Source organism: Achroia grisella, unplaced genomic scaffold (genome assembly GCF_030625045.1).
Source record: "Achroia grisella isolate CSIRO2021 unplaced genomic scaffold, CSIRO_AGI_Agris_v1 utg779, whole genome shotgun sequence".
NCBI classification, from domain to species: domain Eukaryota; kingdom Metazoa; phylum Arthropoda; class Insecta; order Lepidoptera; family Pyralidae; genus Achroia; species Achroia grisella.
Window position 1 is genome coordinate 1,289,859 of NW_026713019.1, and position 13,900 is coordinate 1,303,758.

A 13,900-nucleotide genomic window follows, 5' to 3' on the forward strand; every position below is an offset into this window, starting at 1 on the left:
ATGTATGTACCAGTACCAACTATTGATTTGAAGTTACTATAAGTTACAGATTTCTAAACATATCAATACATAATGTAGTTAATATACATTTATATGTAATTGCTATGGGAATTCTTGAGAAGAAATTTACAAAAACATTTATTATATTGGTTAGATACTAATTTGTGTCAATTTCTTATAACTTCTAATTAAATTTATGAACTTGTGTGACATGCTGTAATATTATAAATTTAATATATCATTTAGAAATAATAATTTTTTCATGTATCTTTACAATAAATGAACAAAAAAATATTGTTTCAGTAATATTACGTGTGGTGATTATACTACAGTATCTACTGCAAAAAAGTATAAATATCTAATTACACTATTTGTACATCTCGAAAGGTGCCAAGGTAAAAATGTGAAGGATAAAAAGAGACAAATGTTAATTTAATAAAAATAAACATACAATAGTTTAAGGATCATGCTGTCTGTGAAATACAGTGAACAAAAATAAACTGAAATATGTTATGTACAATATAAGAAACAATCAAATATAAGTAATCTATTCAATTTCGATTCGATTCAATGCTGAGCACGTCCAATGATAAGAGACATATGATAGAAACACATCAAGATGATACACAACAAGAGAGAGGGAACGATTATCGATCTGGCTCGCATTAACACACGGCAGACACGGCCATTCGACATCTCTATGTACCTACATAGTGGTCAATGGTGACGTAATATATACTCCAGGCTATTTATGATGTCATATTAATTATACTCTCAATAGTGTTAAACAATAGCAACTATTGTAAAACTAGCGATATATGTATAGTACGCGAATTACGCAAGATAATGAAGAAGCCAACAATAGAAGTGTACATTGCCAATTTGCACATCTATTGACTGTAAATAAACAACACATACTATAAAAGATATTATAAAAAAAATCACACACACATCACGATTAGGTATGTGAAATATATAAAGGGCCAAGTACTTTCCTACATATTATATGTATATACGTGTCTATAAATCTGTATCTATATCTGCATTTTTAATACCCAGGCGACATGCAAAAAGATAATGGTTTTGTGAGTATTTGAAATTCAATGTTAGTACTTTATTTTAAAGTACACGATATATTCACCAATTCACAACCAATATTGATGATTCATTTTGTTGGATTAGGATTATCTTTGAGTTCATTCTACACAAGTTTTGTTAACATTGACCTTGATTTTTATATGGCAGGAATTTTTTATTTATTTTGTCAAAACAATGGTCTAACGCTGTATATGCCTATATTTGCTTTTGTACTCATCTCATACGGTCTTATCAATAGATAACGATAACTAAAGATAACGATTATATACTTGAGGCATGTGTTATAGACGTACCTGAATCATCGGATTTGTATCCAAAATCATTAGGCTGTTTTTTCGATGCAACTTGCACCTCGTCAAGTATGATACGCCGCAGCGGCGTCATCAGTGTCTGTGGACATTGTCTGTAAACAAAATTGTAACAACCATTAATTCTGGTGATATATATTTGGACAATTAACACAACGCCATATAGTCTCACGGTAATATGTTATGGATACTAAACAACTGATATAAATATTTAGTTTAGTTAGTGTCCAGAGAACAGTGTCTCACTACAGTGAGATGAGGCAGTTACATTACACAAAAGGCAGGCAGGATACCCTGTTCCTCAATAAAATATTATATGTTAACTCATATAAAGGATACCAAGGGGTTCATATAATGACGTGTCCTTCACATGCAGATAGGTTTATAGTCAATTTTCCATGTTGTAATTAAGAAATCAAAGTAAATCCTCTCCGTTAGTAATGTATTCACACGAAAAACAGTCTGCAAAATGCAAACTGTATGCAGCTATTTTTTTCACATAAACAAATATAGACATTCTTTTCTACGACAATATTAAATATATAGAATAACTGATAACCGACGATAACAATGAATAAACAAGATAGCAAAGAAAATCAACAATAAAGATACTATTTATTGATATTATCAGTGTCTTACATCATAAAAGTATTATATGAACATTACATTAAACAATGAATTCTTTACAGGTAATAGAGTTTTCAGTGATTGGCTGCGGCACTAGGCAAGTAGTAGGCAGTATCAGTTTATCCATTCATTTTTTTGTTATGAAGCACCATTGAGTGCTATAGTCTGAATGAATGAACACAATATGATAGAAAGTATACCTAGAGTGATAAATAAACAAAAAACGTCATTAATGAAAATACCATACGCCGGCGCCGGGCGGCAACAATATTCCATTACACATACATAAAATTTTATACCATCGTATATCCTATACTTTTTTATTTTGAATACACCTTTCAATTCAATAAATTCCGGACCAGATCATAAACTTAGGCTACTATGTCACGCAATAGTAAGTTATCCACCAAACTTGTCTTTCATTAAGTAGCAGTCAATCTGTGTGTAATCAAATATTCTAAGAAAAATAAATATTTTTGCGTCGTCAATTTTACTATTTTCTAATAGGTACTGTGTTAAAAGCATAGAGAAAAAGTTTATGGGTTATTTTCCGCTTGTTATTTGATGAACTTTACTCCTTGGATGACCTTTCGAGTATCCTATGAGTCCATATGAGTGAGGCTGTATAATATATCCTACATTGCGGTACAGCCATAAAGTAGCATTGCTATAGACGTAATGTACGGATCAACAAATACAGCAGAATAAACAAACTAAAGGTATGCATGCATTCGTTCTTCTGGCGTGGTAATGGCGGTATACTTTAATCCCCTCCGGTCTGAGAGTCAACGTAGTTACAAAATAAAATACAGACGTGTACGTCTGTCTGTACGATACATAAAGAGGTCAGTGCTCCTGCTACTACTGCTACGACGAAAACATACACTGTTTAAACAATCTGAAACTACCTACCACATGTTATCTGTTAATCGCGTAATCAATAAATAGCTTTGTTGTATCTTCCATTCCATACTCCAAATAGTAGACATAGGCATTAACTTAAAAAATATACGACTGCTCACAAGTGTTCATAAAATAATTTATACAGGGGTCGTATACCTACATACTCGTTTCTCTCTATAAATCATGTAACGGTCAAAGCGAAGTACCTAAGTTGGTTTATTTCCTCTGGGCCTCGAGACCGTATTACGTATTCTCATCTCACCTCGGTGGCTCACTACTGTCACCACCTTAATAAACTTACGCATATTCCCATAGTTAAGGCGAATTTACACACGTCAATGTTCCGGCTAATCGAATCCCTTCAAACATTGATAATTTGGTATTGAATGACGACAAGCACTTCATTTTGTATATATATATATATATATATATTAAATATGTCACTCACTCACTATACTACTTGCATCAACTTACCTATAACCTGTAATACTGTTTTTTGACGATAGGATTCTCTAAAACTTTTAAACACTTCAATTCAATAAAACCAAAAATTTTCATCCAGTGCACATAATTAAGACTTGCATGGACTTTATGGACCTCGCATCAGTTCACCAAAAGGCGAGGAAAAATTTTAAAAACCTGTACATTTATTTTGAAAATCGTACTAAGTTACAACATCGTACCAGAAAGAGGTAAAACATCATGAAGCCATATAAAAAAATGCCTACAAACGGCGCGCAAAAAAAAATGGTTGGTTTTTTGTTACTTTAGAGCTATAATTTCCTGAGACGCAGTAATCTTTTTATTTTCATGGAAACTGGCCTATGTAAACACTCCTTTACTAGTGTCATAGATTAACTACTTCACAAGCAAATTAGGCATTGTGCTGCCATAAAAAATATTCCGTGCACTCCTCAATAAGCATAGCCATTCTTGGTTTCTAATTACAACTGTAATTCTAATTTACATAAAGTCTTATATAAAACATAGATAAAACTATGACAAAATACAGAATTGTTACATTTACATCTTCATACCAATTTACACTTTTTCAACTCATAATTTAATGTTTCTCACGATTGGAAAAGTCGACCAACAACACATCGGCCTTAGACCAACGACAATAAATGTATTCAATCAGGATAGAGTAATTTACAAGCTCTTTAATACGGATTATTTTAATGTTTGATAACGGAATGGTGCTCCCGCCTTGCGGCACATCAGTGGTGAATTACGAGATGAGCATGAGGTGTGGTTTTTTTTTTATGGATGATAATGGAATCGAGCACCCGCCTGCGCTAACGGTTTACGCTGGCGGGGCACCAGTGGAGGATGGTAAGATGAACATAAGGTCAGGTCAGTTAGCCCATCATGACAATTTCACCAGAATTTATTACGATGGTTTCCAAGGGAACCGCGTGGAGGTCAACCTGACGTGGTACATTGCTAGTAATGGGGTCATGAGTCCACCATTATGTGTGGTTATTTTTATGGATCATAATGGAATGTGCACCCGCCGGCTAACGGTTTACGCTGGCGGGGCACCAGTGGTGGATGATAAGATGAACATGAGGTCAGGTTAGTTAGCCCATCGTGACAACCTTACCAGGAAATTATCACGATGGTTTAATCCACGCGGGTCAACCTGACGTGGTACATTGCTAGTAATGGGGTCATGAGTCCACCATTATGTGTCTTTAATTATTCCATCGTGACAAATTCACTAGGAATTATTCATGAAAAATTCCAGAGTCAACCGCTTGGATATCAACAGGACAGGGCTAGTGCGCGTTACTAACAATTCCCTTCCCCGCTTTGATATAAATTATATTTTTGTTTAAGTAACTACTTTGAAATTTATTAAAAAAATTGAAAAAAATACCTTTATATCCTTTGAAAGATTACATCGTGATGTCTATCACAAAAGGGCCAGTAGAGTCTGGATTCAGTACGTTGACACCACTCGCGATCCGGATAGCCGGTACTATCACCAGCATCCGTGTCGTCCCACGCACCGTGTCGTGCCAATTTGCGCGAGGGCATCAAATAACCTCAGCACACAAACCCAAGAGAAATGCACCTTGTCGTATTATAGGATACTACATAAAATTATTATCTACACTAATGGTTCATCGCGGCTTTCTAGGTGCATGTGTTTAAGGTTTCTTATCTTAGTTACATAGCTTACTTTCGGTAATAAAATTGATGTACAAATCGTATCCATTTTCGACGACTGACTGACAAAAAACTATTTCCTAAATAAAAATGGACTGCTTATTGAACTGAGGACATATGCTTTCCTAAGTATATTCTCATAGTATAATCTATTTTTTAAATGTGTTCACTAATGAAACAACCTTATTATATGTGCTTATATACGTATGAGTGCACGTGACTATGGGTGAACTAGATAGCCACCTGAACATCCATGATACCTAGTAGGTATAGTTCTGTGTTCTATTATCAATCACATAACAAGGACGTTCCAATTGAATATCAACTCACAGAAAATAACTCCATAGGATATAGGATACTGTTTTGTTTACGATAATAAATATGTAAATAACAAAATCTGTAGCGTTCGTGCGCAAATAACCACCTAAAATTTATTATTAACTAGAATTAATCATCACTATAGACTACACTATATAGGATTAATATGCGATACAAAAAAGGATTACTGAATTTCTTATGGGATCAGACCACAAAAGGGTAGCAAGACCAAAATGATATACGATAACAACTTAGCAAGGATACCTATATACAAAACAAATAAACATACATATATATAACATTCGCACCATAGTAAACTGCACACTGCATTTGAAATAGGTATACATATTGATTGATGTACAATGTAGGTATTTATTATGCAACAAGTATAAACATCGACATCGTAACACACAATTTACGCTCTCTTACGATATGAGTACAAATAAATAGAGCGTCTACAGAATTACACGACTATAAAAGATAATTTGGACAATTATTTCGAATTTGTCCAGTACTAACTGTATAAAATAAATAAAATATCAACGTATTGTATTACACACATTGTGCTTGCACTACCTACATATAATTGTAATGGCTAAAGTTGTTTAAAAGTCTTTCTGAAGTATATTCTTTTGTCCCTACTATTTTCCAAATGTCTTAAAGATCCTAAAGATTAGGTTTTACTCAACTTTTATCGGAGTTTTTTCCTCATCGTAATGGATCCGAGCACAAAGTTCGGGGATGAAAAAGAGACACAATTAACTCCTATGCTACACGAAAGTTAAGATGTAAGAAAGAAAACAAGTGCGAGAAGATTATCACTAATACCTTCACCTGCGTAAGGAAGATAATATTTATACATATACGGGGATATTTATTGATTGACAGGTTAACCTAATGCTATTATACATACTAAACATAGTACATACCTATATAATATATAAAACAGACAATTCATTCAGTGTTTGTCATTTAACAAAACTTTTAGATGTGTTAAAAAGTATTTCCATAGTTTTCTTAAATATTTCATTGTTAATAAGTACCTACAATAAAGCCGTATTGACTTAACGAATATTTTAGAAATAATAATTTGGAGAAACTGGCGCTAACATAATTACTTTTTTTTTATTAATTTTTATTTTTATAGTAAGATTGTTTCATATAACACTCGTGGTAAATATGTGCAAATGTCATACATAGGTATTCGAATAATAGCCAAGCCCTAGTTTTAGTACAGATTTTATGAAAATGATTCAACGTTGTATCGTATCATGTTGGTTTTGTCTGACTCTTTGTTTATGTCACTTTAAGTTTATCAGAATAGGCATAATAAAATAATCGTAGAAACCCTTTAAACAGCACCATAATCATATAATGCAGTAACTTTAACATAATATGTTATGTCGAAATTAGAAAAAAATAAAATATTAATTAATACAGTGTATAATATACTTAATATAATAAATAAAAAAATAAAAAAAATATATTTATCTTTTTAAATTAGCATGCGAAGCCAGAATTAATCCATGGAACACCAATCAGAAGGTTTTCAATTAACTCTTTTTGTTTTCACTTGATGGCCGAATGGGAATTGATTTTATGAAACTTCAATAGATATTAGTCTATTTTAAAAACTAACGGTGTATCTTTCGATAATTATAATCTGTGCATGAATATACAGTCTATTAGCAGGTATATAGATATCGCTGTCTCTTTTTAATTTAAAGTCCTCATAGAGACGGACTGCTGAACTCTTATTGGTAACACCGTATGAAATGCAAAAGCGGTCCTTTCGCATTCGCCTAAGGCAGATGAAAATAAAACCTTGATTACGACATTTATTCATCTCTTTACATAGATACATCTTTGCGTTTGTTTGATGATGTGAAGTATAATAATATCAGATAATGACAATCAATAGACGTCACAAATAATCAAATATATAACATTTTCGTAAAATAGAGATAAATTATTACTGAACTTATAAAAGTCCGTAATTTTAATTGTACATATTATCATATCGTTTCTAATACTCTCTTGGCCGAGCTGCCGAGTAACGGTTATTTTTCCATATTGGTAATTATTATTAAAATAATTAAAAGTACGTCGGTACTTTTAATTATTTTAATAATAATTACGAATAGTAAACGCAGTTTTGAATGCCCACAAACGGACGGTCGTATAAAATCTTTATGGTCTAGTTAACTCGAAAGCGATTAGATCAGTAACGAACGTGTTCCTTCCGTTCCGTGATGGTTCCTAGTTACAATTCGCGTAAGCAAATTAATTAACTATTTACATAGGTTTCATATATGAGGGTGATAGAAGATAGAGCTATCTGTCCTTTGTCATCACATCTGTTTCTGTCTAGTTAATAATGATGCTCGCATGAACAGCTTTCTATTACGGACTTTATATAATTTTCAGCAAATTAAATATTTTATATATTATTATTGAAATGATAAATGAAGCACTTTCACCTAATGTCACTTACATCGCCTATGTACACGATTACCGTCTCGGATATTCTTTTTTTTTATCAGGTTATCATGTGATGCCCACGATGCCACGCATTACCTTTTCGTAGAACTAAGGTCTTATGCCTCCACAGGTTGTAATTTCACTGTGTTATCTTAATTTGAAGAGTGGACCTTCAAATTTACTATAGTTGAAACCGAGGTGGACCCATGAAGACGGCCTTTCATAAAATCTCCGGCAAAAAATATTACGCACATTCTTATATAACAATAATTGGGTATAGCCGTATATAAACTACCTAGACAACATAAAGGTTCTAGGAATACCAGCTAGTACGAAGTTCTAAATACTAAAATAGTTCATTGCATTGGAGGTGTCAAATACGAACAGTTGCAGCACTGTTTGCTGACTGGAAGAAAGGAGCATTTAAGTCAGAGCGACATTACAAAACGTGACCGGCTGGCGAGAACAGATACAGGTTGTTGATGATTAAATGGTAACGGAAGATCGAGCGAAGGAAGAAACTAAGGTGATAGAGATCTTGCTACCACCAAGTGTGACGATATATTGCACAATAATATTTATTTGATAAGCCACTGTGAATAGCCGCGACGCAAGCATTAAGGTGTTACAATGAGTCAGGGAATGGGCTCTCCATGGATTGAGTTTAATAGCATAGTATAACTTTGAATTTATGCCGCTTAGTAGCCGCTTATATAACGCACATTCTTAAATAGAGCTAGACTTCTTAGAATTATTTAGTGGTCAATATTATAAATTATTATTACGATTATAAATCAGGCTGGAGAGTAAAAGGTTAAGTGAATAGCGAGTTTGAGTAGGTAGGGAGGTCGCGGGCTTGGTTTGAGCTTGCAACCGTATTAGTGGCCTTGACTCTCGCGAGTTTATTGAACGCTATTAGATGACCGACGCTTACTTCATTGTATAGGGTCAAATGGTCGTTATTTTAAATTTTTTGGAATATCAGATTTACTAACTATTTCTAGCCTGAAATTATTTACACTTTTTCATTTTCAAATTATTCTAAGATTGTTAACAGATGGCCTTTACAATATACTGATAAAAAGGTGAGCGTAGAGGGTACTCGTAACCTGCAAAGGAAGTATGAAAGAAGACCAACTCCTGCCTGACAGATTTAATTTACACTGAGGAAATAATTTGGGGACATGTTCTCGATTGTTAGAATTAATAATTCGAGTAACTCATCCCACAAAATATAATCAATTTAAGGATGTCTACACCAATGCACTCTACACTCATTATCAGCCACTTCTATTTTGTAATCATACAGAATGTGATTCCTAAAATCATTAGAAAACCACATTAACAGTTATTGAACCAGGGTTATGTTGAGGTTGATAGTGACAATATCCTCGATAGCAAAAATGGTAATGCCATTTACACAGATATTTTAATTTACATTTTTATAATAGATAAATATACAATAATAATGTACCTGAACATATTTCAGCACTAGCTAGACCTAAACAAAGCCGTTTCTGCTATGCATACTATATATACATACTGAAAAATTTTACCTAGGAGGACATTCAAAGTAAATTAGTTAAGAGGTAATATAATTATAAATTTTTACTTATATGTTTAGATAAATAATAATATATTTAAAAATAATATGAATATGAATATTAAATATTCATATTATTTTTAAATATATTTTCTTTTATACCATATAAAAGAATAGAATAAAACAGAATTATATAACTCAGGACAACTCACACAGCATCAGTCCCAGCTTGTGTTGTGGGTACAGTATGACTGATATAGTATTTTTTATTGTGTAAATGCATATATAATATACACACAAAACATCCAGTACAAGCATACTCATGAATACAAATGTTTGTACTGGGTGAGAAATCAAACCTACAACCATTGGAAATAGGGAGGTATGGCATACACAAGACTATCTATAAAATATAATAATAGAGATTTTAAATATGAGTGTACAGAGTAAATGGAAAAAGTTTAACAGACACTTCATACCTACTCTATGTTTTCACAATAAGGAATATCACTCAAATTAAATATAATTTTAACCATTTAGCGTATAAATGCATTTAACATTGAATTAACTAATGCCAAATAAGCAAGAAAACATTACAGGTGGCAATGTTCAAGATTTCATTAGTAACTACCTGCAAAATCTATGTGAAAAACATAATAAAAAGAACACTCACTTTTCAATTAAATATTGGGTGGTCCAATAGAGGACTTCACCCGGCAATTCAGCTTCGGTGATAGTGTATCCAGCTATGTGAACTGGTAACTGATCTTCAGGATTTACAGTAGCCGCAAAATTTTCAAAAAACACTCGATATGACGTCAAATAATCCTCTTTATCACCCATTGTTTATTCGTTTAATTAGGTCAATAGAATATAAGTAAAATCACAATCGATCAACAGACCCTTGCCAGGGCACAACTGGGAATTGAGCTAAACTGGGGTTTATACGTTTGGTAAAAATTATTCACAATTTCACTTAATAATAGTTAATGAACATCACATTGTTTGATAGTATACGGCTAAATGTACACCGTTTTGTGTTACGTTTGATTAAATTCAAAACATTAAATTCACATATCGCTTAAACAAACATGTCACTTCATAATCAGATTTGTAATTTGTTCACACCCGACTGTTCGAAAGTGTAATACAGACCAACAATTCTTGCAAAGATAAGATTATTATTTCATTAGATTGTATGCGAACAGAAATTATTGTTTAATCATTACATGACATACTAGATGGAACATTGTAAGATTCTGTTATTTAATTTAAATAAAAAATGTCGCTCTTAAATAATTTATAAATAGCAAAACTGTTATTTGGTTTTCGAACAGATATTACTACATTTTGGACAGATCAGGTCAAGAATACTGTTAAACCTATATTTAGGCAGAAATCAACAACTATAAAGCTAACCTTCTTGCACTATAGTACCGCTAACGACGAGAGAAAAAGATGGCAATATATTGTCTATACAACTATTTCAAGATCACTACAAACTCAGACAAAATCATTACTCTGAATCAAACGAACAGAAATGACATATGAATGTTCAACTGTCACAGGACGAATATTAGGGATGGCTGTTAATAGTTTAATCGATTTCAACATAGTTATAAAAACTGATGGATAGCTATTATTTCGTATTTCTTTTATATTATAAACGCAAAAATTTCAGTATGTTTATTACTCTTTTACACAAAATTACTAAACGGATTTTGATAAAACAATATAGTAATATACCATATACGTCAAAATAACAGCCTATGAATTGCATACGGGTGAACTCGCGGGCACAGCATATTGCAAACTAAACTACAACAGCACACGATCGTAATATTCACTACTGATTATGGTGATGATTAGGTGCTCAAGGATATAAGAAAAGGATGAAGAATAAATTAGTTTGGTTAGTGGTCATAGTAATTAAACAAAATGTTCATCTCCAGGAACAATCACAGGCATGGAAGAATCCTTATATTGCTAGCAATAGAGTCAATTTTATACCTGCTAGTCAATTTCTTGTTACAAACAATCCTTTTCCTCTTCTTATAACAGAAGTGTAGGTTTTCTTTTACTTGAAATATTTAACTTAGTATAGAAATAACAGTGGTAATTTTTGCAAATAGTAGAAATATATTTATTATTCATAAATTATTAAATTTTTTAACAAATTAAAATCAGTCTGATCGTAATTACTTTTAAGCATTGTCTTTTCCAGATTTGGAATGTAAATATTGAATGAGTTTTGAAATAGTATACTCATACATATGTAACAAATACAGAAAGATGAAGTATACACTCCTTATAGCTTAATTAACCCTTCTAAAATATCTTTTGCCTGGTGTTGCTGCCTTATCATGTGTGAGTGTCTGAAATGATATAAATAAATTCAATTTATAAAACATACTATGATATTGTAATTACTGGCTACATGTAATCTAGAAAAGTATAATATCATATATCTAATTTATATTAGATGATAAAAACAAACCAGTGAATGGTATGCTATAATTTTGAATAGATCCAAATGTAAATTTTAACTGTTTCCAAAAGGCAGCACATAGAAATTTGGCATGTTTAAATAAATATAAATCTTAGATTTAAATATAATATGAATTTAAAATGTACACTTACAATGACACATCCTTCATCAGAGAATTTATAGTGTCTACCACATTTCGCTCCTGTTTGAGGAATAACTGACTCTGTTACCATTTCACTCTCATTGACTATGATGGTTTTACTCTGAAAAATACTGCAATTAAATTATACTATATTAATGGATATTTGATAATAAAATACTAACTTCAAAAGTAGCTAGTTTGAAAACGGTCTCCATAACAAATATAATGAAAATACCCGTCAATCCAGAAAGTAAAATATGTATTATGATTATAATTGTAGCATTAATGAACAGCAGATCTTACTATGTTATACCAGAAAAACAATAATGGCATTATTATATTTTCATAATTACATTTGCAAAATTAGAATCAATTTGACGAAGACATCTAAGAAATGCAATTAAAAAAAATACATGTATAAAATAGATACTCGATTGCTTGGATTGAATCTCAGATGTCTTCAAGCTTTTAAAGATATACCGAATATGAAATATGAGTGAAGTATGTACATTTTTACTTCCTGGTAATTATTTGTGGATATAATATAATGGATGTGTAATATTTAATCAAAATGTATACTTTTATCTTAGTGTTGGGCATGTTTTCTTCATATTCCTCATTAAGTTTAAAAGAATGTTCAGCAGTTCTGAATAATGAAGAATTTTTGATAGTCATTTTATCACCGTCTAATGTGATTTCCATCAATGGTGATGACACTGACATCATTTTCCTTCCCATATATGGTACACCTAAAATTATGTAAAATGCACAATTAAATGACATATTTTAATAATACATGCAGTGTGTACTTTACCTATTATTAAAAGTTGTGTTTTTATTGTGAATGCAATTTGTATATTACTGCAATATATTTTAATAATCATATATTAATTAGATTAGTTTTAAAAATATAATTAACAAGTAAGAACAAAAAACTTACCAATAGCTAAGAAATACTCTTCAACATTATCATTTTTGTAATGCTGATATTTGCCTACAATTGATGGCATATTTCTTACTTATGGATAACCAATTAATATGTACTGAAAGTATTAAATAAATATATTATTGATTTATAAAGTGTGGCTAAAGCTTATTTGTATATTTTCAAACAACTATAGTAATAAATATAGTAGACATTAAAGTGCCTTATCATAACACTTCAAAAGCCTTGAATAATAATAATTTGACAATTAGTATCAATCACGTATTCTGATAAGATTTTATGTAAATATTTATCTATGAAATCATGTTGTTTTGTCATTATCACGGTATCCGTACAAGAAATATATAACTTATACACGCCAACTCGAATTTATTATTTTTATATAAGCATTTAAATTAAACAACTTTTGTTGTCATTTTTTATTTATTGCAAGTTACATGGAGAACTTACATTTTGATTCCACTTTAATAATAATAATAATAATTTCTTAAATATAATAATAAACTAATTGAAAAAAAAAAAACAAATGTCACACAAGTGATGACAGGTGTCAGATATGGATATATAGATACCATAGACTACTACGGTTGCAGTATTCTCCATTCCAAACTGTCTATAAAATGGAGATGTTAGGTGACCTAAATAGTATACGAGCAATTATTGTTTTTTGGATTATTTTTTTCAATTTTTTCTAGGTATATCATAGAAATATTGCTTTATTAACTCTGTGCTGCACCAATAAACGCTAATAAACTAATGCCGTCGCAGCACTTTTACAAAGGTGTCGCGGCGCTTATAACGATGTTACATTTTTTATAAACGTTGCGCCACTTCTTAATGTATAGTGTAGTATGCTTAGAAAAACAATGTC

General features: G+C 31.5%; 2 protein-coding genes across 2 annotated transcripts in view; both read right to left on the reverse strand.

Annotated features, from left to right (window-relative positions):
- The window catches only part of LOC131850836 (uncharacterized), an 85,499-nt gene extending 74,922 nt beyond the window's left edge, over positions 1-10,577 (reverse strand). Inside the window, exons 1-2 of the mRNA XM_059201203.1 lie at positions 10,127-10,577; positions 1,392-1,501 (exon numbers count right to left, since the gene is read on the reverse strand). Of these exons, the coding sequence (XP_059057186.1) occupies positions 1,392-1,501; positions 10,127-10,296 (280 nt within the window). The 5' untranslated portion in view covers positions 10,297-10,577. The remainder of the gene's footprint in view (positions 1-1,391; positions 1,502-10,126) is intronic.
- A 1,042-nt stretch (positions 10,578-11,619) lies between these two features.
- Positions 11,620-13,552, reverse strand: LOC131850757 (fatty acid-binding protein-like). Its single transcript, XM_059201110.1, has 5 exons — positions 13,480-13,552; positions 13,024-13,126; positions 12,663-12,832; positions 12,094-12,204; positions 11,620-11,828 (listed from the first exon to the last, which is right to left on the reverse strand). The coding sequence occupies exons 2-5, from the start codon at positions 13,091-13,093 to the stop codon at positions 11,769-11,771; spliced, it is 411 nt and encodes a 136-aa protein (XP_059057093.1). The 5' UTR covers positions 13,094-13,126; positions 13,480-13,552; the 3' UTR covers positions 11,620-11,768.
- Positions 13,553-13,900: the final 348 nt, after the last annotated feature.

What these genes read in the sequence shown, in the direction of transcription:
- LOC131850757 (XM_059201110.1), bottom strand. Translation starts at nt 13,093, where the DNA reads ATGCCATCAATTGTAGGCAAATATCAGCATTACAAAAATGATAATGTT. An exon ending in TGCCCAACACTAAGATAAAA is followed by an intron (nt 12,205 to 12,662) that starts GTATACATTTTG and finishes AGTATTTTTCAG; the next exon opens with AGTAAAACCATCATAGTCAA. An exon ending in CTGATGAAGGATGTGTCATT is followed by an intron (nt 11,829 to 12,093) that starts GTAAGTGTACAT and finishes ATATCATTTCAG; the next exon opens with ACACTCACACATGATAAGGC.